General features: G+C 43.0%; 1 protein-coding gene across 1 annotated transcript in view; it reads right to left on the reverse strand.

Annotated features, from left to right (window-relative positions):
• Positions 1-1,632: 1,632 nt before the first annotated feature.
• Positions 1,633-27,727, reverse strand: part of LOC128307080 (uncharacterized) — a 40,990-nt gene continuing 14,895 nt past the window's right edge. Inside the window, exons 2-5 of the mRNA XM_053044800.1 lie at positions 14,576-14,729; positions 12,261-12,606; positions 10,846-11,152; positions 1,633-3,038 (exon numbers count right to left, since the gene is read on the reverse strand). Of these exons, the coding sequence (XP_052900760.1) occupies positions 2,944-3,038; positions 10,846-11,152; positions 12,261-12,606; positions 14,576-14,729 (902 nt within the window). The 3' untranslated portion in view covers positions 1,633-2,943. The remainder of the gene's footprint in view (positions 3,039-10,845; positions 11,153-12,260; positions 12,607-14,575; positions 14,730-27,727) is intronic.

Here is a 27,727-nt window from a genome sequence, read left to right on the forward strand (position 1 = left end):
CATTTGACCGCCACTCGAGATTATTAAGAATTGATTAAGATATTATTGGTCACACTTACACAGGTTGTTAAACAAATTGTTTACACTTTGAAGTGGTATTATTTTGTGTGGAAAAGAAGCATAAGGAGTTTTTCTTACAACTATTAATATAACCATGGATTCAAGTCGTTGGTATAACATGTTAATTTTTCAACATACTACACCAATCATTCCATCAATTTTATGCATTGGAAATGATGAGTTTGATTTGTTTGATTTAGGAAATTATTTCTACTATATCATCTCCAGCCGCAACTCTTCGGAAAACGAATCAAACCCCAGTGCATACGTGTCGCATAGTAAACAACAAGGAAGATGGAAAGCCTCACAGTTCGGAAGCAGTAATTGTTTAAGCACATTCGGTAGTGCTCCATGGGTTTGGAGCAGAAGAGAGGGTACATGGTTTATTGTAGGGCAGTTCAACTGACAACTTAATCATCACAGTGCACAGCTCCGGTAGGTAGGCTCGCATTCCGGCAGCAGCAACGTGAAGGGTAGATCGAATCCACCTCACCACATCGGTTATTCGGTCAGTTCTAAATCACTCTTGAGTGGGGTTTACCCCCTAGTAGAAATGTTCCCATGCTTCCGGGTACTTCCAAACCATTTGTCCCTCTCTGTTTACGTACATGGTAGTGCCTTTTTTGGTGCGTGTGTGTGCTCTCCTTAGCATAAAGGGTGGTGGGAAATGAGTGAGACATGTGGCAAATACCTTTTCCTTTGCACACATCTTCCTTGCCCTGGTTGTGTCTGGCTACAAATGTGGCTAAACGGTAGTACAACGGATTGACGATGCGGTAAATCCATGGTAAAGGTTATGTTTTATGGTATGTTCAATTGCATACCGCTGACCGGTGATCGACACACAGCTACATGCAGGGGCACGTACAAATGGGCACACGCACCGCAACAACAGTTGGCTTTTTTTGTGTGTGCGGGGCAGGGTTGCGCTTTTCGGTGTTTAGGGAAAGCCAAATCAACGAATCGATTGTGCTAAACCACGGAACACGTACATGCACCTAGTTCCGTTCCGTGTTGTCTAAAGCGAGCAAAGATGTCAAAATCGTGGTCAGACGTATGGTATTCCCAAAATTTTGGTCTCACAATGTGTGCCAGCTTTTGGGCTGGCGTCCAGACACCGTATCCGGTACAAAATGGTGTGATACAACGGGGGAAAAAACGTGTTGATGAATAGGGACTAATGCTACAGGAAGGGTTTTGGTTCAGTGAGTGATACTGAAGCTGGAAACTTGATACCATTTTACTGACTTTTTTTTAAATAAAAGAAAATAAAATACCATAAAGAAAATAAGAATTTATTGAATTAAAATAAAGCTAAGTAATACAAAATAAAATAAAATAAAATAATATTAAGTAACATATAAGGTATTTAATAGATATTAAAAAAACTGAAATATATGTTCTCCTTCAAAGTGATCTACTAAAATCATAGTAGAATAGTTTTCTGCAATACTACTTCCCCATTTCGTTGGTCATCAATACGTGAAACAAAGTACCCAAACAACTCCACCAGCAAAAACTGCCAACAAAATTCAACAAATGCAAAGCAAATCACTGCGGCTCTTTCATGTTTTCATTTTATTTTATTTGTTTTTGCTGTTCTCGTTTCGTTTTCGAACTGTTCGTTCCCTTTTTTTTCTTGTTGTTTGGTTTGGTTTCATCTGCGCAAATTGTTACATACGCTCCTTCTTATGCAAGTGTGTGACTGTTGCTGTGTATATGTATGTTTGTTTGTGTGTGTGTGTGAGTGTGCGTGATAATGTAATTGCCTTATCTTTGCCATGAAAAAAAGTTTACTTTATGTTTTACTTTCGCTGCGAATTTACCGCCGCCCATTGCTGCTTTCGTGATTTCGTGTGTTTTCTGTGTGTGCGTGTTGGCTTGATCCCCTTTATAAGGGTGTGTAAATGAATGTTTATTAATTTCCTTTTCGTCGCTGAACTCCAATATTTACAAATCCTTCTTCTAAACTAAGTTTCTTTTTTCTTGCCGTACCATTGCGTTACCATTTCGCTTCCTTTCCCGTGCATCCGTCCACTGATTCAAATGTACGCTTTCATATTTTCGGCTTTTCTATTTCGTTTTTTTTTCTCTTTATGTTGCAAAAAGGGTTTTTTTTGAAAACAGTACACACAACGTGTTTCATGTTTGCTGCCCAAACTTTACCCAAAAAGTTGTTTATTTTGATCGGGGAGACCTTTTCCTTGATGGTACAGCCGTGAGTCTTTTTTAATGTGTGTATTGGTAGCACGTGAAGCTGTTGTTGTTGTTGTTGTTGATGTTGTTGTTTGGCGCAAATATTTCATCATTTTCTGCTGTACGGGGATAAAAGGAAAGGGCAAAGGAAGTGTTTTAAACCTTTGGGGGAAGCATTCTCCGTCTGCATCAATCTGTTTCCATCAATTTTACATTCCATCAATCTTTTCAATTAGTTTGAATGCTTCTCTCGGTAGTTCTAGGAGACCACGGAGACCGTCGTCTGTCATCATTGGCTGCCTTGGCCAATTCTAGCGTACGACGAAGGAGTCTGGTACCGGTGATATTAGATGAGAATTTTGTATCGCTGCCAATGGGACTGCCAGAACAGATCCATTGGAAGGTTGAAATTTAGCCTAGCCTTAACAGCTTATTTGGGTGCGACAATTGTGGCAAATACGAGAGCCTTTTCGTGTACTGAAAGTCTGTTTTCCCCTCAACGGCTAAAACAAAATTGTTCTTTTCATTTACTGATACCATTTCAAGATCATCACTGGAGTGATAACAGCTGGTATGAATGGTGCTGGCATCCGTTGGAACCCAGCCGAAGTTGTGGAGCAGTACGTTTTGTTAAATTGCCGTTTAATTGCTGCTGCACAGCTGAAACCGATAACGGATGATTTGACTTCAGGGTCGGTTGTCTAGTAGGAATCGATGATCCTGCCCACTGTACCACCGCCAGCTGGCGATGGCAATTGATGTCAGTAGTAGAAGGGATTGCGCTGTAAAAACATGCAAATAAGGAGACACATAAGACTGTGTATTTTCATAGTAGCAAGCAAAATAAATTAAAGAATATTAGCTTCCAAGAGAGAGCTAAGAGTTTTCCAACTGTCCATTTCGCTCAATATGTTCCTGCTTGATGAATTCAGTCGTAAATAACGTCAGCGCTAGCATACATTTAATGGCTCTTGCGATTGATGGCCGAGAACCACCGAGCATAAACAAGATCGCCATGTAATCTAACCTCTCGGGCGTTGAGTGTTCATTCACACCCTTCATTAAGGCCCCCCACCCTCAATTTATTGCAAACCCAGCCCGGTCACTAATCTTCCCCACTTCGCGACTTCAGTTGATCAAATAAACCCAACGATTCGTGTGTATGGCGAAATAATCCAATTTCAATTTATGTTTACCCTTATTCCACCCAGCTCCCCTTTTTCGCACAAACACACACACGCTGGAAGTGCTTTGTTCCGCGAAGCACAGGTGCACCGGTGTGCATGATGTGATTCATAATTCAGTGCGAATTTTATTTCCTTTCATTTTTATGCTCCTGATCCTTCGCACTGACTGTCGATGGGAAGCTGGCAGCGTGTGTAATGTTTTCCCAAGCAAATTACCATCCGCGTGGCGCGCTTGACGCAGACAAAAGTATCTCCAAGAACTGCTAGCGACACCGAATTCGGCAGCATTCGGCGAAGGACCCGTAACAGTGGGCTGAAAAAAATGTTACTCATAAATGATTGTATAACTGCGTAAAAATCCCAATACCCAGTCCTTTTACAATATGAATGCAATGCAGTAAAATGAAATGTGTATTTTTGGTGTTGGTTTTTCGTTCACATTCTTGCGTACGAAGCACACAGACGAATTATGAACAATACATCTCCCATCTGCCGGCCACACGCTGCGGAGAAAACAAAAATCCGTTTCCGATCAAATCCACATCGGACGATGTCGTAAAATACCTTTTCAGCTTGCCATTTTACTCAGTTGCCACCACGCGTGTGTGATCGGCTACCGGCGAAACGCTTGTGGTGCAATATTGTTTTTCCTCTTTTTTGTTGTGCAGCTATGTATCCGCACGGGTCGCTAAAATCACCGACAAACTAGCGATACACGACGTCACCTAATCCCCGACCGCTTTAGAAGGGCTTCGGTCTTGTTATCTGCTTTTATGAGCCCCCTGCTTGGTACACCGACTGGGTGGGGTTTAATGGCTTAACCTGAATATGTTGCACGAGCATATTGGTCGAATGGGTAAGGGATTTCTATCGTAAGTCTAAGGGATAGCATATAATGTAGATGCAACAGCCTTCGGGATAGCATGAGTAAGGATTGTTTAAATATTATAATTATTCAACTATTTATCTCAAAACACATTTACACATATACAAAAAAATATTACGGAGCCTCAAGCGGTTTTGTGGCAATCAAAAATGGTTGTTCTATTATGAATTATTAAACCATATGAACTAATAGCTCTGTAGTGTATTTGGATTAGAGATGTGCACGCTGAGTAAGAGTGAGTGAGTGATTTAAAACCTTCGAGAGAGTGAATGAGTAAAAATCAGCACGAAGAGTTTTTATGACTTTAACCACTCTTTTGTGCCTATACTCACTCTCACTCTCTGTCCCGACTAGAAACTCACACAGGAGTGAGTATCACTCTTTGGATTATAATCACTCCTCAAGAGTGAGTAAAAGAGTATTATCACTCTTTTGAGATTGTAAACACTGATGACTGAGTGAGCAAACGTGTTTTGTACGGTATCAAGGTGAATGAAAAAAAATCTTGCTATCTCTCGGTGCCCATAAATGACCGATTGCATCCTATTGTTTTACAATATACCATTTTAACTTTTTACCATTTTACTTTCTTTATAATAAACCATTTTAAATAAAAAAGATGTTAATAACCATATTTTTTCATAACAACATCATTTATTCATGGAAAATTATTCGTATATAACATCCATCAGTTAATTATTCATTATAATTTTTTAATATTAATCACACCTACTGAATTATTTGAATCCAAAAGGAGTGATAAAACACTTTTACTCACTTCTATTCATCGATTTCATTCCAAAACGTATAATAAAACACTGTCACTCTCTTTCATACTATTCCTATTTTACTCAATGTTTACAATCCAACAAGAGAAACAACACATTTTACTCTCTCTTGCTAACCCGAAATCCCCTGGCGGGCTTTAAAATCCAAAGAGAGTGACAAAACACGTTTGCTCACTCATCATTAGTGTTTACAATCTCAAAAGAGTGATAATACTCTTTTACTCACTCTTGAGGAGTGATTATAATCCATAGAGTGATACTCACTCCTGTGTGAGTTTCTAGTCGGCACAGAGAGTGAGAGTGAGTATAGGCACAAAAGAGTGGTAAAAACATTAATGCAGTGTAATACTTTTAATGAATCTCAAAAGAGTGAGTAAAGGTTTCAACTCTTTAAACCCACTCTTTGACTCTGATTCAAATCCTTGAAGAGAGTGATTATTCTCATCTCTAATTTGGATGGTATTTTTTATATCGACTGCTTGATAGTGCAAATGGAAAACCTCAAAAGACTCCATAGCAGAATAAACGAATCGGCTCAACATTCCAATATTTCCGACCGTCCCACTCAAACTTCTTATCGTTGACCTTATCAGGAACCATTCAGTAGTAGAGGACACCCTTAATTGCGCTTATTTATGATGCTGGACGAGATTGTGCCGAAATGGGAACATAAAAGTAACGGGTGACGATTTCATAATTTTGTTTGCTTCGAGCGTGGGAAGAATTTGTCTGGATGTTGCCTTATCTAACGGCCAATCGTTTCAAATAGGTCTGTTTTACTGCTAGTACCATTACTCCACTAAAACAAAATTCTGCGTACCGATGAGTGGTGCTGAAGTTGAAGGCACCCTGCAAGTTGTTTTTCTCTTTCTGCAATAAATGTTGATAAAAGCACCCTAATGTAGCATTGTTGTACGTGAGTGAAAAGAGTTGCAAACAACGATCGCGTCCAGTTCGATTCTTCTATGGTGCGAAGGTAGTAGGGTATCGACACTTGCAGCTATGGCAAGAAGGGGCTATATTGGATGCAAAAATCAGTGTTGCCTCTGTGACTTTTCTTTTATCACAACGAACACCGCACTTCGTGTGCTTACATCCGCATTCGATATTATAAATTTTAAATAAACCCCAATGAGTGTTTGCTTTCGCTTCGCTCGCTGCTGTCCGGCTATAATTCATCCTCACGGAGTTCACATCCTGCAGCATATTACGGTTTTTCGGGAGGGGTTTACTTTTTGCGCTCGTTATGTGGAGTACAGCCGATGCTTTAGCAAACGCCAACGTTTCGTACAGAGTTTCTTCCGGTTGCAGGGTTTGGCACGGTTTGAACCGCGCCGGTGCCGGTGAGTATCATCACATTGGCGAAAGGGGCACCCTCCCCACTGTCCACGGTGTCATAACCTTTGTCCGCTTGCCCAAATCCAACGATTTTCCCAACGTGCTTGCTTGCTTCTTATCTGCTCATTGAACGGTTTAATTTGCGTCTTTCTGCCTATGTGTAAGGGAGCAAGACCATGTTGGTTTTCTTGCTTTTGTCATATTTCGTTACGGTTGGCCCTTTTGTTTTGCTACCTTTTTTATGAGCTATAGAACGGGCTAGAAATTTTTTGTCACCGAATATACGAACAAAAAATAAATAAACTCGAGCAAATAAAAATCATGCAAACAAATGCCCTCATCCCCAAACAGCCTGAGGGAAACAGCAAATATCGGGATGCAGATTCGGACCGTTCTCATGATGCTTTAAATTGATGGCATTTGGCCCACAGACTGCCCCCAATATTCATGCGCCACCCCATCGTTTCGTAGTTTGTTTTTTTGTTTTGTTGGTAGCAAAATTTATGTCACTCGATTTCGTAAGGATCAATCCCATCACCGAAACGCCCATCCCTTGCTGCTAGAGACGAAGTTGTAGTGCAGAAAGAAGTGGAAGAATAATGTTGCAATACTTAAGATGCACAAGTATCGCTATGCGAAAATGGGAGAGTAGAAACAACTCGGAAAAAAACAGAGGGGAAAGGTATCGAAGATCAAAAGTTTTCCGCAAACGCTCGATAGAAAAATCAAGAAGGAGTAACTTGATTTTATTACTGACTTATAAAATATACGGGCTCCTTCCTCCCTTGAAAAGGAGATTCATCTTTCGCAAGAGAGTAAGTGAGAGAGAGAGAGAGAGAGAGAGAGAGAGAGAGAGAGAGAGAGAGAGAGAGAGAGAGCACACAAGACGCTGGTAAAAATTATATCTCAAAGCTACCGACAAACGGCGGATACAGATTACACGATTCTGGATTTTCGATTATCTTAACTTTTAGTGCTGGGCAAGTTATTTTTAGGATTCGTTGTTATGCGCATCGCTAAACCCGGATTGATTATTATACGCTTTCATTAAAGCTAGTGTTTAAAAAAGTTACTTTATGGTTGCCCTTGTTGAAATAAAATCGCGTCACGGGGTTGACCCGCACCGTAAGATTTGTCGTTTCACGCACACCAGATTGCGTGTGTGTGTGTGAGTGTTTGTTTTATTCTTGCTTTATGGTTATATTTAACTACAGTGGCTTATCAATTTTATTGTACGTGCGTGTGTGTGTGTGTGTCCTTTCACGACTGCACAGAAAAGATTTACGGCAAGTTGTTTATTTTCCTTTGCTTCTGCTCTTACTCAGCTTTGTTTTACGACCACTGTAGCATGGTTTCTAGTTTGGTTTTTGATTTTAGCTTTGAAAATTGTCTCAGAAGTATAAGAATAGATACGGTCGTTAACACGATTTTATGAAGGTTTAGTTTTTTGGTAACCGTTGCAATATGTTGTGCTTATTGAAATTACTAAAATTCAATTAAAACGAAATGCGTAAAGGAATGATGCAAATTGTAGCTCATTGTCTAAAGCGGCCTCAAACTGCCCACATTATTTCGGTAAAGCAATGTTCAACGCACGTTTTAATGCAAACTAATGCCGGGGGCGGTGCGAGAACATGAAACCCATCTCCTGCACACAAAAAAAAATAAATAAACCGTTTTGCCCTAAAAGCTTTTCGGACGAAAAGTCGCTACTAGATGATGTAGTATCGTAAATTTTAATATAAAAGTTAACACGTGATTGATCACCGTTTCCATCCGCCCGAAAGCGTGCGCTGTTTTCACCCGAAACATAAATATGAAACACTGTATCGGATGAGCAATTTATTACGTAACAACGGAACGAGGGTCTCTCGAACTGTTACATTGCTGAAATCAATGCCTTGCTTGCCCGACTATATCGATACCAATTTCTACCCATCGAAAAACCAATACGTGTTCGTCTATTCGCTGTTAGCTTTGTTAGCGTCGACCGTGCCCTTTTTGTGTAAAAGCGGTTTGAACTATTCCCGGTCGGAATGTGGTGTTGCCCCGTAAAGACATATTCTAGCATCGGATAAAGATGAAGTTTTGTGCGTTAGGTTGGGTTTGACTTGGGGTATTGGGTGAATTTTTTTTCTCCATATCATATCCACAACAGAAGCTTGAGCAATATGGGTGAGCGTTCATCGCACATCTTACCATAAGGAAGATGCTTTACTACAGAAGCCTGAGTCGCAGATCTAGGAAGTATTTGGAAGTAATTCTAGAAGTATGCTTTTACTCGGCAATGCAAGAAATATGATAGCATGATCAGAGTCGAATCAAAAACCTAAACTAAACAACTTGAGTAAAATTTCACGTACGCACGAAGTAAAGGAAAGCCATCGGCATTGTAATGGGGTACAAGCGTGAAGAAATAAGAGTGGCTTGCAATCGAAATCATTGGCTGCTTGAAGCTCGTCCATTCCTTTAGAATGCACTTGCTGTTTGGGAGAAGGAAATGGAAAACTGGACCATTGTTTCCACCGCTTCGGTGCCGGTCGTTGCGTTCTGCTGGGGCCCTGTACCTTGGTTGCCGCTGACTGCAAATAGCCTGATCTTAGCTCCATTGTTTTTGATCACAAATAAGGGATCTGTTACAACTCGAGCCCATCCGTAGCTACTGTGCCGAGAAGTTACCGAAATACGGTGCTTGATACGGTTTTTGGGGGTCGGGCCGTCGGTATTCGAAACCGAGTGAGGGAAAATAAAAATAATGAACTCCAAACGGCAGAGCAACGTTAATCTTGAATCTGTGCATGAGCTTGGGCTGCATCCGCAAAACTTATGCTTCCGCTGCAGAGATTACACGCTCCCGGATGCTGCACGATACACGAAAACGCTGTTGGCCGCTGCTCGGCCAAAATGCGCCCGAGCTCATGGTGCTGGCTGGTAAGTTAATCTATCGATTCAGGCCACTCTTCAATAGCACTTGACTCTGCCCACACACAGACACCCATCAAGGATCGTCTCAACCGGCTGACTGTGGGATGGGCTGCGCTCGATAATAAGCGGCATGGTTGTGTAGTGCGTTCGATGCTCTGCTGATTCAGCGTGCAGCGGTGTAAGATAAAGGAATGCGCTCTCGAGCAGACCACAGATCCGGTTTGAAACTATTACGCAGCAGCCACAAGCGGTTGTGGGGGTAGTTGCTTTTTTTCTGTGTGTGTGTGTGTGAGTATAAAAGAAAATTTCTCCCAATATTCGGTCGATTGCTACTGACCGTAATTCGAGCATTCTAGTCAATTTTAGCAAACGATAGTTAAACGATGAAAAGGCTGAGAGACGACGGACGGACGAAAAAAAAAACCCCTCTCTACTAAACAAACCAAACCTACTACAAGCGGGCATGCGAGTAATTCAAAAGATTTCCCGGCTTAAGAGTGCTGTGCAGTTTTAGAGTAGCTTAAGGAAGGGAAAATCGAGAAGACCATAAGGCAAAACCAACCACTCGGTCGGTCGGATGTGGAATCCTCTGCTGAAGGTGCATGCTGCCGTGTTGTTTTGTATACGCTGCATAGAAGAAAAGAAAACTGCTAAAGCCATCGTTTCTTCACCGAGATAGGAGATAATAGGTTTCGATGTAATTCTGCCCAACAGGATGAGACGTAGGGCGCCTGTTTGTGACGCGTGGTGTGTGCTTTTGAAATAAAGGAATACGGGTTATATTGCAAACCGAAGCAACTCAGCTGATTGGCAAACGATGCAATGTATGCTTCTAACAGCTATTGCTAAACTCAAAGTTGATGTGGATTCTTTGTACGATGTGGACAGGTAAAAGGTACAGTTTTTGTTGTTAATTTCGCTTCATGTTTCCATGAGCTATCTAATTCCATTAGCTTGTATTTTGTAAGAAACAACTTAAGGTCTCTCCTCCAAATATCGGTAGGAAGTAATTGTTGATGTTGAACACTAGAACTGTGAAGAGTTTGAGAGTTTTGACTTCGTCTAACAGACAAGATATGTAAAAGTCGCATATCAACTATGCGGAAAAGTTAATGGTCCTGTGGCTCTAGTATCATAGGGTTCATGAATCATTGAGGATTCATAACATTTTGAGGTTTAACGAATCTTTAGAATTTATCTGAACATTATACTTAACAAAAGATCATTCATTTGATACCATGATAAAAAAATTGGATAAAATACAATGACAATGGCATTGAAGTACTGCTTTAGATGGAAACGTTCTCTTGGAAAACACTGGAACTCTCTGCATACAACAACAAAAATACAACTTTGTTAAAAAAACAATTTATATAACTGTCTAATCATGTAGATATTTCTACAAAACAAAGGATACACGCTCGAATGAACCCTTCACGTCGGACAGTTGCATATTGTAACTTACCGTCTTTCAGGTCGGAATTAAGAACAAGCCTCGGTACGATGTTGCTCCGGCCAGCAGCCCGGCTATGGCCACCGAATCCAAACAACGACGAACGATGGCTGCGCAGCGCCACCACCGCCTTCGCTTCCCGGCCGACCGACGGTATCGCGTCCACCGAGGCCATGCACTTGATATGGATAACGTTGTCTAATTCGCGCTGGACAAGCTTATCTACTGGTACACGCATTTCCAGCGTGCGGTAACGCAGGTAGAAGCCATCGCTCTCGAGCGTTGTCTCCTGCTGTTGCTGTAAGTACTCCATCGGAACCTGCAAATGAAAGGGTCGTTTGTTGGAAATAAGATCCAAACCAAAAACAACAAACGCTACCCCCCCAAGTATGGGGCTGGGCGTCTCGGGAGCAGTGGGAGTCTTCGGGCGTGCGTACTAATTATGCTGCCACTACACTGCGGTGCGAATGGCTTGCGGTTTGCTGCCGATCGGAAGTCGGCTGAAATCAATACCTCTCGACTCTGCCAACCGCAATACATTCGGTTGAGCAAACCGAACTGGAACCTGGCGTTGGCTTTGCGGTTTAGGTTGGTCCTTCCCGAAAGAAGTGCTCATTTCCGCTTTGACCGGTGACTCCCTGTAACTGCTTTGTGTGATATGTTGTCATTACAATTTAACCATAAGCAAGCGAGGGAAAGAAATATGCACGGACGCACCTTTTTTTCCAAGGATTAGTGGTAATATTTCTAGCAAATAAATAATGAGTTCTGGAAAGGTTTATGTAAAGTTGAAGGTATCATAAAAAAATCAAGGCGCAAGGAAAGGTAATTGATCGATTTATCCAACTATTCTCAAGATCAGACAATTAAAACTTGTTCGAAAATTACACGTTTGTGTCTACTTCCGATCGTATCATGTGGTGTACCATGGTGGTAATATTCAAAGAGTAAACTACAAAATTGTCCAACAATCCCGGATACAAGTATTACGAGCGGAACCCACATGGGAACATGACCGAACGGGCAAAGATAATCTGTTTCATGTTTCACGCACTTTCCACGGCCACCCCGATCAGATAAGGACAACAAACGGGATTAAAGAGCGGGTGTACAAAAATAGATTTTAAACGCGAACAACATGTCGCGCTGAGCTTCCGCATTACTTGCAGATACGCTGCGGCTGACATTCCATTTCTGTTGGTGTTTGGAAATGGACGTCACGAGTGCACTCCCCACTTGAACTGCTTCGCGCTATCCACTGATTGAAGGATCGATTTTCGCACCCCAATGCTGGGTATTGGTAAGTTGACACACAGACACACACACATGGACATTCCAAACACCCGGAGAGTAGCACCGGGGGGGTGGCGTGATTTTAATTGTCAGCTTCGTTGAACCTTGGAGCATACTGTAATGGTGCTACTTACTGTACGACCGTTGATGAACCACAGCAGTCGTGTGGCGAGACTGGACCGATCGGAGGTACAGTTGGCGGCGATGAGCTCGTTCGGTAAATAGCTGGCACTGAGTCCGTTGATGGTGGGATCGTCCTGTGGTAGCACCTCAACCGTCATGTTGCGCGTCCCGTTTGCCAGTTTAAACTCGGGCGCGTCACCTGATATTTCGCACCGGAACTCGCCACTCGAGGAACGCTGAAGCTCGGTTAACCGGATCGAGCAAAGATACTGGTTGCAGATGGTTGGCCGGTCGGTCGCGATGACGATGCCATCCACCGGGTAGGTTGTTACCTTTGGAAACAACATTGGCGCGTACCTGACGGGGAATGGAGTTTAAGCATCAAGCGTATTGGAATTACTTCTTGTTTGTTTTAAAACCCAGTTGTTTGTAATTGTGCAAATATACGAGCGTTGTAGAAATTTAGAGGATACACGACTACCGTATACATCTGATTTTCTCTAGGAACTAGCTGTAGACCACATTTTCCAGGTTTGTTTTGATGATTATTCCACAAAACCAACGTATTTCCTGAAGGATACACTTAATTCCTTTTTATTAAAAGTCCTGCCATAGTAGCACCTTCTTCGGATGAACGTGTAATCTTGAGAGTTGTCCACGTTTATCTCGCTTATTTGGGTTGCAAAGTTTCCGGCCCTAACGCTAGCCATATCTAGCATTTTTTCTTGGAGTTATTGTGATGCTCCAAGCGAAGGAGGTCGAGTTTCATTAGTATGCGAATACTTCAATTATCTATCTACTCTAATCCCCAGTGCTGTTGCTCAGACCTCCCGTCGATAGTATGAGATTGCTTCTCATATTACACTGTAACTGGTAATATTGCTGCTGCAGAATATTACAAATACCAGCTATAGCCGGAGTCTTCCAACAATCTTCCAACTTCTGGAGTAATTTTCTGGAATATCCTTTACGGCGGTTTAGAATCTTCTATATTCAATTAAAATTTGCTATATTGTTCCATGTGAGATGCCTATGATTTATGCTATTACATCCACAGAGGATCGTTAATACACGCTTAAACTCCAAAGTCCAATACCAGTCCAACTGTTGGAAATGAAGGAGAAGACTCCTTGAATACCTTCACTATCTTTGCTAGATGTTGCTACGAAAACGTTTTGGCTAACTCAGTATTTGTTATCAAAGTGTTACCCACTTACAAGTATTCTTGAACACCGCGTGCATCATTATGGTTCGAAATATAAAAAAATGATATATTTATCTAGTTCCAGTGGGTTTACGATGAGCCATTCGCCAATCATGCAGTTGATTGCCATCTCAACAAACTTCCGTCGTCCGTCCGGGGGCCGGGTGCTCGATAGGCTCAATAGGTCCAAAAGGGCTAGATTAAATGGGTCTACGTCTAGTTCGAAGTGTATGAAATGAAGCACGGTCTCAAACGATGTTTCCAGTATGTCGTTGTTTGGTCCTAGCGGCGCAGCAGGGAGTGAATGATTCAATCAGATCCCCGATATCACGTTCATTATCGTTCCGAGTTTCTTTCTCGCCTGTTTGCCATCTGACGTTGACCGGCGAATGGCACTAAATGTAATGGATACGCGAGGCGAGATCACCACCGAGCGTGTGGTGCGCAGAGAAAATGGAAGGTTTTTGCACGGTCGATGAGCAAACTCAATCGGCTCACGAGGCAGAAAAAGAACAACTGCACCGTACCGACCATTGCAGGTTTCAGGTGCAAGCCGACCAGTCGTCACTGATCGGATGTGTGTTAGTTGCTGTTGTCGGTGGTAGGAAGTTGCACTGGGTCGACGGTAACAGGCAAACAGGCACCAGCATGCCTCACCCCACGGGAGAAGCGCAAAAGCAGGGCTGGTAAAGCATAAACAAATACCCAACTCCCAGAAAAACAAGCAAATCCCTGGCTGCAATCTGACACGCTTCGTGAAACGAACTCATTTTGATGATCCATCCTGTTTCCTTTATCTGTTTCTTCCGCATGTAAGGGGCGGTTTTTGCTAGTAGATGCCGCATCAGGGTGAGCTGCCACAAATTGAACCGTCAGCGTTCGGGATATATTTAAGGACCTCCGACCTGATACAGCATCCAGGGTGAGCATCGTATGGAAAGACTGTGCGATGCAATTTTATTATTCCCCGTTCCAGCCTTCGCTAGAGCACACCTAGTAGATGCACCTATTTTTAACCTTCCGCGTTTTGTAAAGTAATGCGGAAAAAAGCAGATATGGGGCAAACAGTTTGCAGGGGTTTTTGTCGTCTGGTTGGATTAGTACCGAGCGATGATAACGTACCTGTAAAACTCCTTATTGCCCTTGTACCATTTGACGGAGTTTAATTGGTGGGCGCCCAGATCGTAGCTGCAGGACAGCGTTATCGTATCACGGTAGTCGACCACCTCCGGGACGTTCATGTTTGTCAATCGCAGCGCTAGCGTCCGGTGCCATTCTGTAAATAGAAGTAGAAATTTCGGACAATGTTAGGACCACCGGTTATGCCAACGGTTTTTCCGATACACATCGATGGAAATCTGGCATGTCGAAAGGGGTTTTTTTTTTTGTTGGACGATGAATGGGGCGAACACGGGCCGCTGTGGGTGGCTGCTAAATGAAAGTCAAACATTTGCACAATGAATCAAAATGTCCGCTCGCGATATCAACATTTTCCTGGCCCGTTTTCCGGGCGGTTGTTGCGGTGGTGGTAACGTACGGGGACGGGGCAGAGGCCATTGCGATGAATTACAAACAAAAAGCCATCACTGCAGGCAAACTTATCATAAGCTTCGTAGGGAATAATCACTGCAAACAGTGCGGCCATTGTTGAGTTACCACCCGTCCATCCATCCAGCGTGGGCCGTTGTAAAATGCATTGTCACAGAATTAAAAAACAAAAAATATCGATCGGGTAGTAAGAACATTTCCCAGCAGCAGAAAACATAACAAAAACGAAGTTCAGAGTATTTTCAGGCAGCTGGGCAAACGAATCCACCACGCAATAACGATTGCAATTAGTTTGTTTTGAATTAACGTTGTTGCACATCGTTCTAAGTGCAAACGCACGTGACTCATGTTTTGGGTCAAGCAAGGGTCTGTAACATGTTCAAAGCATATCAGTCATCATGTTTTAATGAAGCAACTAAAGTGAAAGTTACATTCCGTTTGGACGGTGCAAACCATTTTCCCTTGTTCGCACAAATGTACATTTCGTAAACAACTCGCGAATGCTTTAATATTGATGCTGTTGAACACGCTTGCTGGAACGATGGGGAAACAGAGCGAAAACGGCTTGTGTTTTTCCTCATCAACAATCGGGATTGTGAATGCACAAAAAAAAGGGAAAACGAGTGAAAAAAGTACACTTCCGATATCAACGTTTTTTCCCCCTCCTTGGTTTACCCTCTTAATCACTATTTGCAGCTTGGGCGTATGAAGCGCTACCTGGCCATAATGTTTCTGCAATGCCAATTCTTTAATGTTCTTCCATTGCATATGCGAGTCGAGGCTTTTTTTTTTCTCTCGGCTGTAGCGCCACACTCCATGCCGTAGCTAAACACCGGTGCCGGATTGACTCCGACCAGTCTAATGCGCTCACCGTGTTATGGTTGATCGCATTCAGGGCATGCAATCATTATTATGAGGCGTATCGGATCGCCTGTTCCTTAGCCCGGTACGTGTGCGGTGTCGTTTCTTTTGAAATTAAACCTGCACGCAAAAAAAAAACAAACTGGTAGCCGGTAGGCAAAGCTACACGAAAAGTGCATCTATTGATTGCGACCGTGTGGGCATCAAAAGGATGTAGATAAAAGTGACGTCAACCATTCAGTGGAACTGCAAAACAAGTGCAGCTATGCAAAAAAAAACGAGAGCGAGAGAGAGAGAGAGAGAGAGAGAGAGAGCGGAAATAATAACAGGAAAATGATGTCCCTGTACGAGAAGCAGCTGTACACGATACCACGGGTAATGCTGATGCTGATGGTGATGCTGGAAATCAAACATTGAAAGGCATAAAGGAAAAAAAATCGGGCACAGTGCGATGGAGCGAGCATCTCACACATTATCGCAATATTGCTTTACGGTGTCGTCCTTCCAGATCCGCACCGCTTGTTGCAGATTCGCCCGTACGGGCCCGTGTTTACTTTTATCTGTTTCATGATACAGGCAGTAAAACAGAAACAGGAAGGTGAAGATGAATTGATGGTACTCATGTCGCCCCCATCGGTACCCACTAGTCGTTTATTGCCATTGGCAAAATTATCGTGACTCGCAAGGGAAAACTACAACGAACGTGAGGATAAAGAGAGAGAGAGAGAGAAAAAGAAAATCAGAGAGAGAGAGAGAGAGAGAGAGAGAGAGATAAAATAAAACAAAAAACCGTCCCGGCCCCCGATGGAGAGTTGAACTCTTTGGGGTGCAATTATAGTAATAAAAAAAATATGAATGTGAATTTTCATGCTCATAATCCTTTAATTCGCTCCGGTGACATAGACCACCTGGAATGCGCAACATGAGGCAAAAGCTCAGCCCATCCGCCATCTGTGCTGAAAATGCATTCTGCTGAAATGTAGGGATTAAACGATGATGCTGCTTTCCATCACGCTGTGGTGTTTCACCGACGAATTTCGTGCTTTACGGTGGTATTTGCTTTCATCGATTGGAGTGTGTGTGTTTTTTTTTATTATGTATTTAATTTGCACTCGAGCGGAAAGAGTTGTGCATTAGTTTTTTAGGATTCTTATTGGCGTAAATGTTTCGTAGGTCATGCATGCCATAATTTAGTTTCGCAACGACAACGCCGTACGGTTTGGTTTAGAGGAATTGGCCCTGACGAGTCATTCTGGCCCCAGTCTAAAGGATGCTTAGACGTAGTTTTTGTTGTGTTGGAACTCTATTGTGCAATGAGGTTTATATCTTCCCGCCCGTTTAGGGTATTGCGGAGATGAGTAAGAGTAGATTTGATTCACAAACTCTTCCAGATATTCTTATATCTTCAACATCCTGACAACACCTGAGTTGGCAAACTCAGTTGCTTCTGAGACTATTCCTCGGCGAACATGCTAACCTAGTTCCGTTCCCGAAGGTAAACTTCTTTTACTCAGCATATGGAACCTCCTATCTTAGATCTCTCGTATTGGATGAGTACTAACTGCTGGTAGCTGATCAAATATTCCAATAACTCCAACATCTGCTCCAATGATTTACAATACTAGTATGCTCCTCTAGAACACATACCTAAGATATATCAAATATCATCTGCCTATTCAATGGTGGTAGGATTAGGTGCATGTGTGAATAAAAAATAATGAATTTCACTAATGTGAAAGATATTAATATTATGCTGTCTCCTCATATTAATTTTGTGCCACTGAGCTATTTGCTCTTTCACTCTGGATGAGAGGCATTCCAGCATTGAAAAAAATAAACGTAAAATTTGCATCGATGAGCAGAAATATTCGTACGCCCCAACATTCCTCCTACCACATAGCCAACATTTATCGGAAAGCATGGGCTGCGGCTGAAAAAGCACTCCCTCGATGGCCATTGAGTGACATTTTACGGTGAGATTAGCATCGAGATGGGTTGAACACAATAGAAACGTTTGTGTTTTGTACACGTTTGTTATATATCGTAGTGCATTAGTGTGTGTGTGTGTCTGTAGCAGGACAACAATGCACATAAATAAGTGCTTACATTGCACCGCTGCATGTTTTCAACTGTTGTATTTTTTTCTATCAACAGCGTCGCATGAGGACGAACGAGAGATAGTGGAAATTGGGTGGAAAGGAAAGGGGGAAAGCAAGGGGAGTATTTTACCATTTCCTCGAGAATACAGTTTAAAACAGTGCAGTTTTAAACAACTGCATGCAGAATAGCGAAATTATTATGGACTTTTCAAAACTACCGCGGCGCATCTCGTTCATATTGTTCTGCAACTGCTTCCACTATTCTTAAAATACAAAAAAAAAACAATGCAAAAACGCTACGATGGTAAAATAATAGTACTAGCCAGACATGTGGGATTTGTCGGGTGTAAGCACCAGGAATTTACTGCGAAAAACATTCCCTCTCTTTTCTTAACGATTGCGATGAGATCGAATGAAAAAAAAGGAGGATAAATGATTTATTTCACTGTAAAATACTACGAGCTCTGAATCGTCAACCTGTCGCTTGTATAAAACCCAGTTTGTGATGGTCTCTAAATAAATGTAACTTTCAAAAATCCATCTAATTTAATTTTTCTACCTCCCCTTTGCAGGGAAGGAAAAATATGAACAACAAATTTAAACAAATCTGACAACAGTCGGAACAGGGGACTGTTTTAATGTTACAACGTGTTGATGCTTAAACTTATTGTACAACGATGTCGTTATGGTTAATCTTCCGGCTTCTAATTCACCTCATTTCCTATTAATTCTTCAATTTCCCAAATGAGTTTCCCTTTGCAAACACTTTGAAACAACACCGAAATCGCACACAGCACCTCAAATAGTGAAACTTCACCACAAGCTCAAGTGCCCCAACTTCTTCTCACTTATTTTCAATGTGTTTAGCGATAGAAATGCACGTTAGTGTAAATGAGACTTCAGTTTTGCGAAAAGCAGCCTGTAATCAAAATGTCATCGAGTTCTCGGAAACTCCACGCAAACGAATCGCAGCATTATTTGTTTTAAAACTTTACTTCTCTACGTGCTACCCATTCTTCATTCTCGCACGCCTAATTGTTGGCAGGAAATAAAGAATCTCGTCCAAAACTTAAAAACATTCATGCAGTACATGCACACCTTGGTACACGCCATAGCAGCACACACCTGCACGGGGGAAAAACTAGGCTGAAATCGGCATGTTTCCCTGCCGGTGTACGTTTGTACATGGGAAAGTAAGCGCGGGTTGTAGCTTGCAGGTTTGCAGCATTCGGTGTATCTTTCTCCGACACGACCCCGGAAATTGCCCACCGCACACCCGTTTACCAAACGTCGAACCTAATTATGATCTGTTTTTCTTCCATTTCGTGCAACTAGCTGCGTACCAACGCCTGCGGCTTAGTTCTGTGCCTTCAAACCGTATTCCTCAACCCACCCGCACCGTGTTCCTTCCATTCCACCGCTATTGCCATTTTATACGGGGCGCTAGCGCAAACAGTTGTGAGTGGAAACGAAGCTAGAAGCTCGGAAAAAGAAAACGGAAATTGAGGTTATGGAAACACGTTTGCTCCCTGCCAGTGTGTGTGTATATGCACATATGTATAGCATGCTGTGTACCTCCACCACGTGGCAGGATTTCTTTCCCTGGCACGTTCACATGGCGGTTCGAATTCCGGCATTGAAAACGTGCCGCTAAACGGTGGAAATTCGTTAACACACAGTGACACCGGAACGTACCGGAAACATTCACGCGAACAGCACACAAGGAAAGGGACGATGTTTGCAAGCTGTCATGAGAATAATCCGTGCATGAGCCTAACTCAATGTGAAGCACCGTGATTTCTCTTGTCTTCGATGTGATTCATCATGCAAAAGGTTGGAGTTTTTTTTCTTCTTCTTATTTTACAGTTCTTTATATTCCCCCAAAAGTAGTCATCGTTTTCGGTAGGGAGAGGGGATATTGGGAGAAGGGGGAATGAGTAAAGTGCCTTTTTTTTTTTGCTTTCTAAGGTTTAAATGTCCCCAAAGCATGAATCTTCGCACGAAACGCGCTAGGTGGCGATGAGGACCGGCACCGCCAGACAAATTCTGAGTAGAAATGATATTAAGAATAATTGCTCCCCTAATAGCCCTTAGCGTTCGCTGTTGAGTTTTGCTTTATTTTGTATGAGTGTGTGTGTGTGTGCTTTCTTTTTTCTTGCACCGTTGGCTTCCATTTTGTCCTTCGCTAAACGATCAAACTTTGCACCACATCAAACTGTGCGCATTCATTTAACTGAGCCATTTACAGGGCTCTAAGCTTTGCGGTTCGTGGTGGTGAAAAAGTTGTTGTGACAGGAAAGAGTGAGAATGACAAAGAGAGAGATACAGAGAGAGAAAAAAATAATAAACAAAACTTGAGAAAAAACACACACTCTGGATGGCTGGAACAGAGATGAAGCGACCGCCGATAAAATGGACAAGATGATCCACAAAACATGGAGATTGTCACGGGATTATGTCTTCAAAAACCTGATGAGTACGAAGCATATTTATGCGAACTCTGCGATGAAGAATGCCCACCAATAGTATATCCCGATCCTGCTTGATGATCTTGATGCATAATAAAACCTTTCGTTTGATTATTTTTTAAGTTAGTAAATTTAACTCTAGCATCACTAAACCACAATACCTTCCACATGAGAACAAACTGCTAGAGCCTCAATAAAATGACGAAGAATCTTAACACAAAAATAGTTTTTTTTCCGGAGCCTAAATACTTACCAAAATGTGTTATAATTCCGTTTGCAACACAGCAACTCTGTGGCAAAGTGGTAATCCATCTAAAACGTTAATGGTAACAGTAAAGACGATGTTGCTAGAACACATATCAGTGCAGTTTCTAAGCATCTTGCGCGATAAGCATGGCTGCGCACTGCCAAATCGGATATCTGTGTCCAAGGGTGAGTTACAGCGCAGTTGGCGTTTCGTTTGTGTGCTTCGATGTACGAAACAAATCGACACACCAAGCGCCAGACTGTAACTGGTTGCTCCTAACGAGCTGGAGAATAAATCAGATAATTGGATGTGAGTAGTGGGCCACCTCCGCGCGTAACATCCCTGCACCCTGACGGCGCTAAATTGACTCTCCGGTATCCTTCGAGCGCGACATGCAGGGCTACTGCCCTACGCGAACCACAATCGTGGCTACCACACGCGACTACACCGGTGACGCGCGGGTACAACATTGCCAACCCGAGAATGCCTTGGCATCGTTGTTGGGGTGGATGCATTTAACCGTCGTGCTACCGTTAACATCTCGTCTGTTCTACTGCAGCTTTCGGTTCACAATACCGCGCGTAGTCAGTCAGCTAGTAGTTGGAAAACTTTGCCGTGCGCTAGGATGCACATGAATGCGATACCGAGGCGTTGTGAATCGTTCTACTAATTTAGCAAAAGATTTAGCACTCGTACGTACCACGCCTATCGGCACGCCGGGCACACCACGGGTAGCATGGTGGAAGGTGCCGCGAAGTGCGCGGGATTTTCGAATACTTTTAAAGTTGCATCATGGTGCTCGCGGTCGGTTCTTGGGTTGTCATCGTTAATTGGCTTGTCACGTGAGGTCGATCCTTCTTCGTATCCCGTTGACACGAAGTTGGCTCGGTATGTGGGTGACGGTGCTGGTTCCGGTGGTCCTTGGGACAGGCTAATCAATCAATCCTATAATTAAGGTCTGGAGAAACCGGGATGAAGTCTGCCTTTTTTGTGTTAATTGATGAGCGACTTGGGGAAAGCGTGTCGATCAGATGTACACCGTTAATAACTCAACCATAGTGACGGTTCAGAGCGACTCGTCGTGATGTGAAGAGTTTGTAAAATCGTGAGCTATTTTTATAGCAGAATGTTATGAAAACTAACTACCCTTTTCAATATATTGCACATAATCCTTACATCACAAAACCAACGAGAATTCCGCAACAAAAAGAAGATATTTGCTATACTCTATCCAGTCAAACACTCTTCACTTACAGGCCGAAACGCCCAAGTGCCATCGTGAGAAAATTGACATCAGGCTGTCAAACCGTAAAGAGAAGTGCTTCATGCTTACTGCGTTGAATTGTTTTAGAGCTAAGTATCAATCATAAACGGTGCCGGGTACGGAGTTTGAACGCAATGAACCCATTATCTTGACAACCTGATCGCTTACTGACGTCCCGGTTTGCGGTCGAACGCTTTCGATTTCTCACTGTCTGTTACGCAAACATTAGCATGATTTGCGAGACAAAACCGGCGCCGAAACCGCCGGCTGCTGCAAAGCCGTCGACTGGCCTTTCTACCATCCCGCTTTCGCAACATCAATCTAACCGAGGTGTGGAGATGAAGCGGCTGTGGTGTGAGATAATTTGAAGAACGTCTCACAATATCGTGCCCATTTCCCAAACATGCGGGTCAAGTGCAGAGCGGCCGTAGCCGGGAGATAAATTGCTGAAATATTTCTGGATTAGGCATTAATTAGTTTTCACAGCTTTCCGACACTTTGCGGTGGGAGGTGGAAAACCCCGGGCCTCATTCTTTGAGTTGTAAACTAATCTGATAACTGGAAATTTTCAATTTCCGGTTGACTGATTTTCTGTTCGGCACCAGGGCCGTTTTAACAAATTTTTATCGCCGTTTGGTAATGAGCCAGAAAATGGCTAAGATACATTCCCGTTCTGTACTCATTTCCGGTCCAGATTCGATCGATCGGTGATTTGACGATGAGTTTGATGCATTGACCAGCGCTGGGATTTTCGATTCCCATTGTGTGGTTTCAATACTTAAGGGGAAAGTTTCTGGCAAATGTAAGGTGCCGTAAGGTTATACACACTTTTACAATACTAAAGCAACAAGCGAAACTTTCTTGAGCTTACCCCACGCATTAAAAATTAAGCAACCAGCCAGTGGCGGTGAAAAATGTAAAATATTAATTTTTCACTTTGGATGTGTCCATAACAAGTGTAAAAAGGTAGATGATGAGGTCACAAAACTCGTAAACGATTTTGCGGAAACCGTGCCAGAAGTAGAGCGAGCAATAAAAATAAACGTTATCCGATGATCCGATGAAGCCATTCGCGATATCTAAGGTGAGTTCGTTCGTTGAATTGAAAAAAAAAACACTGTAAAAGAAAGGTGGAGGGACGGAATTGTTTATTTTTTTATGCGAAACGTGCTTCCCGGTAGGTTTTTGTGAATTGTGCCGTTGGTCGATGTCTGGAGAAGGATCACCGGATGAGGAATAGCAACATAAACACACACATACACAGGGAAAAAGCGACACAACGGCAAGTTTACGAGTCAAACCACTCACAAGCGGCACGGAATCAAATGCAAAGTAGCTGACATGTTACAAAGGTGGGCGGGCACCACACCTGATCCAGCTTCAAGCGTAAATCTTCAACTTCTTTCTGATGTATCCGAATGCCGGGGCCGAGAGTTATGCGCGCTGGAACGATTTTAACAGGGCGTACCGGGGCGTACAGCAGCAGGTTAAAAGGGAACGCAGGATCCGCTACGTGTTGCTACAGGGTTCGGGCCAGTAGCAAAAAAAAAAATCCATCAATCTGCGAAACCTCACAGGTATTGCGAAACCGCCGAAGTGAAGGAAAGCCCGACCAGTGAAGTGATTTATAAAAATTCATTTCCATCTCTACGCTACCGTTTCTCAATCGTTCGTGTTTCTTAAAGATTACCGGTTCCTCGAATAGGGGTAGCATTATGGGCGAACGGAGGAGGAAATAGTTGATGTGTCTTCAGAAAAAAATAGAAGCAAAAAACCCGGACTGAGTGATTGGGAAAAGGTAAAAAAGGACCAACCAGGATACAGGAAATGTAACAAACAAAAATTTAACGGTATTGTGCAGCAGATACACCTCAGGATTTCTGTCCCGGGGGAAGTTTGGAAAACAGTTGCTGTTTCTTTTTTACGACTGATGTTTCAATGCTGGCAGGAAGTTGCAACTGTTCCTCGAATTCTTGGATGACATGTTTATTATTTATTTGATACGAAGGTTTCGCGTGTACTCGAAATGCGTTTACATGCAATACTTGATTGCTCTTTATGGATAGCACTCAAGGAGTACCTATATAAATTTATAGTACGTAGTGTCGAATGGGTTCACATTGAAGCTAGTTATCTCTTCTGAATTCTTCCCAAAGTTCGCAGAAATATAAAGCACTGAAGCTTTTATTGGCGGTGGTCCAATAAACCGTGCTCTTCCTTTACATCGCAAAATAACTGTTACGACTGGTAGAACCACATCATTAACATTAAGAACATGCATGAGAGCTGTTGAATGCACAGCGTGTCGGAAGTGTTCCTGGATTTCACTCTTCTTACTGCGAATAAATGCAGCATTAACGGACACTATAGATAAACTCAAGAGTTGTAAATTTGTGGTAAACGGGCCATTAGACCAGTGATTCCTAAAATTTTCGCTTACCTCAGTGCTTATATCAGTATTTGTTTGAAATATCTTTGCCTTCTGCCTTTGCCTTTTTTTTCTGAAGTTTCATCTTAAACGCAACGAATTGTGTTTGCTCCTCTGCACGCAGAGGCTCTTCAGGGACAAGATGAGGGGACATCAGCATCCTCTTGGGACGCTGACCCAGGGTCCTTCATGATGTCTGAGGAGTGGTCGCTTAATAAAAAGACAGACGACTCTTTTAAAAGTGTATAATTCAGAGAACGTCACGTTATACCGAAAGGCTCAAGAAACTAATTGCAGCTAAAATATCAATAGTTTATGAGATGCTTTATTTATAGAATAGTATCTTCAGAAGATATGTTTTGATTTAAGGTTGAATATGTATGTATCTTAATTGTTGCATAACTTCGTGTATTAAGTACACCCTAATAAGTCTATTAGATGTGTGTTGTTGTAAACTCTCAAATTTCTCAGAAATTTCAGTTGAAGTCGTAGCGGAACCAGATTGTCACAAGTATTGGTAGTCAGAAACGGCATACCAACAACTCTCCTGGTTAGTGGTATCTTCAAGAGCATAAAGGAATTCAGTTTAAAGCTCGCTGGGTACAGTGGCATGATCAAACAGGTCAATCCATCGGTTTAATTCACGAAGGGCTGAGAAGAAGCCCTTGTTACACATACATGAAGTATAAACATTATCCCTTGTTTTATCAATTTTCAAAGAAAACAAATGGCTACGCATGAAAAGTGTTGCGTGGGAGCAAGGGAGATAGAAATGCACTAGCAGAGCATGATATCAGCTCAAGCAAACAGCATAAACACGATGAAAGTCAGCCCGAATGAGACACCAGACCAGACGAAAAATGGTCAAAATAAAGCCGAACCAGGCAAAGGTGGTGGTGGTTTGTGAAAGTTTTCCTGAGGAGCTACGTCATCTCTTGTACCTGTCGAGTCTGCGAATGTATCATTCGCTACCGTCCTGGAGCCCTGGACTCGTTCGGTAAAGAGCACGAGCACAACACATGAAGGAAGGAGAATAAAAAAAGGTCTGAGACTTGGCAAGTAAGCTGGTGCAAGCGAAGTTTGGGCCATAATGATGGCAGAAGCTAGACGACTTTGTTTACGTACGAACGGGCACGGTTGGACCGTTGGCAAAGGGTAACACCGATGGACGAGTGATTATTTTAGGGCTTTTTGCTCGACTTTTCTTCCAAGGATTCCGTTGGTCACATCTCAGCCTCGTGCCATGGGATGGGTGGCTTAAGTTTGTCTACACCATCTACCCTGGCTCGAGTGTGTGTGCTGGCACGCGTGCCGGCCCTGTTCATGCGTGTGCTACCGTATTGGTGCGGGGGGAGGGAAGGATGGCTCGTCTTGAGCCATCCGGTTCCGGTAGCAAAGTGATGTACAATGGCAAGCGTGAGCGGTGAGTGCCCGTGTAAAGTGTCAAATTGTTGACTTAGCTAAGGACCACCCGGTTTTTCTTTCAAAAACCACCGCCTCCTATGGTGCTTACGGAGGAGCAGCCTCAAATAAACGTATTGCCACTCGGCAGCTTTTTCGCCTACCCGCGCCCTCACAGTGTGACTAGTAAAGATGTTTGTTTATCTCGCAGAAAACAAGCTTTGAAACAAGTGGTAGCACTGGTGTGTGAAGGTGTGTTACGAGTGGGTTTTAACGTAGAGTGAATGTGGGCAAAGATGTCTTCGGTGACATCAGTTTTTCCCAGCATACTTGCCCTCGCTCCCACGAGTAAGATTTATCCGTTTCGATATTCCTGGGCGTGTGTTTTGTTTTTTTTTGTTGGGTTATCCTTCAGCAGAGAGTAATATTGAAACTGTTGTGCTGGCCGCATCTCACAACTAAACCTCCAAATCGGATGACATCTGCCAAAACGGGGTAAAGTATGATATTTCCACCTCAGTGAATCCAATTTGCGCTTCGGCTCATAAACCGGCGAAGGAAATTTCAACCCTTACCCAAAAAGAAAAGGAAAAAACCCTCGAAGCACACTCGTAAGAAATCCTCACCGCTTGGGACGCAGCTGACGATAAAAATTTTGCAATTTAAATTATGCTTTATCAGAAAGGCAAATTTAGCGTACTAAACCGGTAACCACGCGGTTCATTTTAAAATCTTTTTGGCAAACGAAAAACTAAACACCATCTTACCGTAATCGAGAAGCATAAAGGGAGCTGCATGCCGAAACAAGCGGAAACGAAAGGGAAAAGTGCATGGCACAGGTGCAGGTGCAAGTTTTACTTGCTTTATTTTACGCTTTTGCTTATATTTAACCTCTTTTATTTATCTTGTGTTCTCCTATAAGCCTTTTGCTGGCGTTTAATTCGGGAGAGGGGGTCATACTTGGTGGACTAAGTGGAAAAAAGCGCCAGAAAAAGGGATGAAGAATAACAAAAACGGCATGCTCTTTTTTTGCCGAGCGAGTTTCGTTTAGTTAAGCACCTGCACCCACAATCGATCCATTCCAAAGCTGCTGGACGATACACGAATCCCAAAGCGGCGTGGCGGCGTAGATGAGGGTGAGGATGAACAGGGCTGCAACAACAATCGATTCATTTAACAAAAAAAAAACGCTAAAACAACTGGCACTGGTGAGGCAATAGCTGATCACAGGGGAGAAGCTGCTGAATGTCGCGGGTTGTTCTATTGGCCGAGGAAAAACAGACAATGTCGAACGGCGTTCGCACAGGGAAGTTTATTCTGCCCGACACAAGAGGCACTTTACAGGTTCGGCTCTTAAGTTCGATTGCTACTCGAGGCACAGCGTAAGCGTGGGTAAGAAAAGGTGCCTGAAGATGCCGATTGAAGCCAACCATTTTCCCTGGCAGGGTGGGGGACAACAACGAGCGACACGAGGATCCATTGACGGCACGAAGCGAAACGGTAAGTGGTGTATAAAGTGTTTAAAAGCATTATTGATCTACCAGCACTGGTGGGTGAGGTCGGCCCCGTTGGGGCGTTGTGATAAGGGAGAGAGGGGGGGCTAAAGACGTGGCGGTAGCAAAAGTCAAAAGTTTCAATCTATTTTAATTTGCTACTTCTCAAGGAACCCCACCCTTGGTTGGCGGAGCGGCTGGGCAAATGCAACCATGGGTGGGTGTGTGTGTGTGTGTGGGTTAATGCTCACGAATAGAGATGTGGTCGGTATTGAATTTCCGCTTTCCCGGGATCGGGGATTCCAAGCCACTTGCCAGTAATCGCACTTTCTCAAAGTACCGGGGCATCTTGAAGGACCTCTTGCAAAGGGTTCTACGTGTGGAGTGGTGTCGATTTGGGGCCAGCTGGGTGGCTAGTTTTCTCTCCTGACGACTATTTTTATCGAGTGGTGGACCGTGGCAGCA

Source organism: Anopheles moucheti, chromosome X (assembly GCF_943734755.1).
Source record: "Anopheles moucheti chromosome X, idAnoMoucSN_F20_07, whole genome shotgun sequence".
NCBI classification, from domain to species: Eukaryota; Metazoa; Arthropoda; class Insecta; order Diptera; family Culicidae; genus Anopheles; species Anopheles moucheti.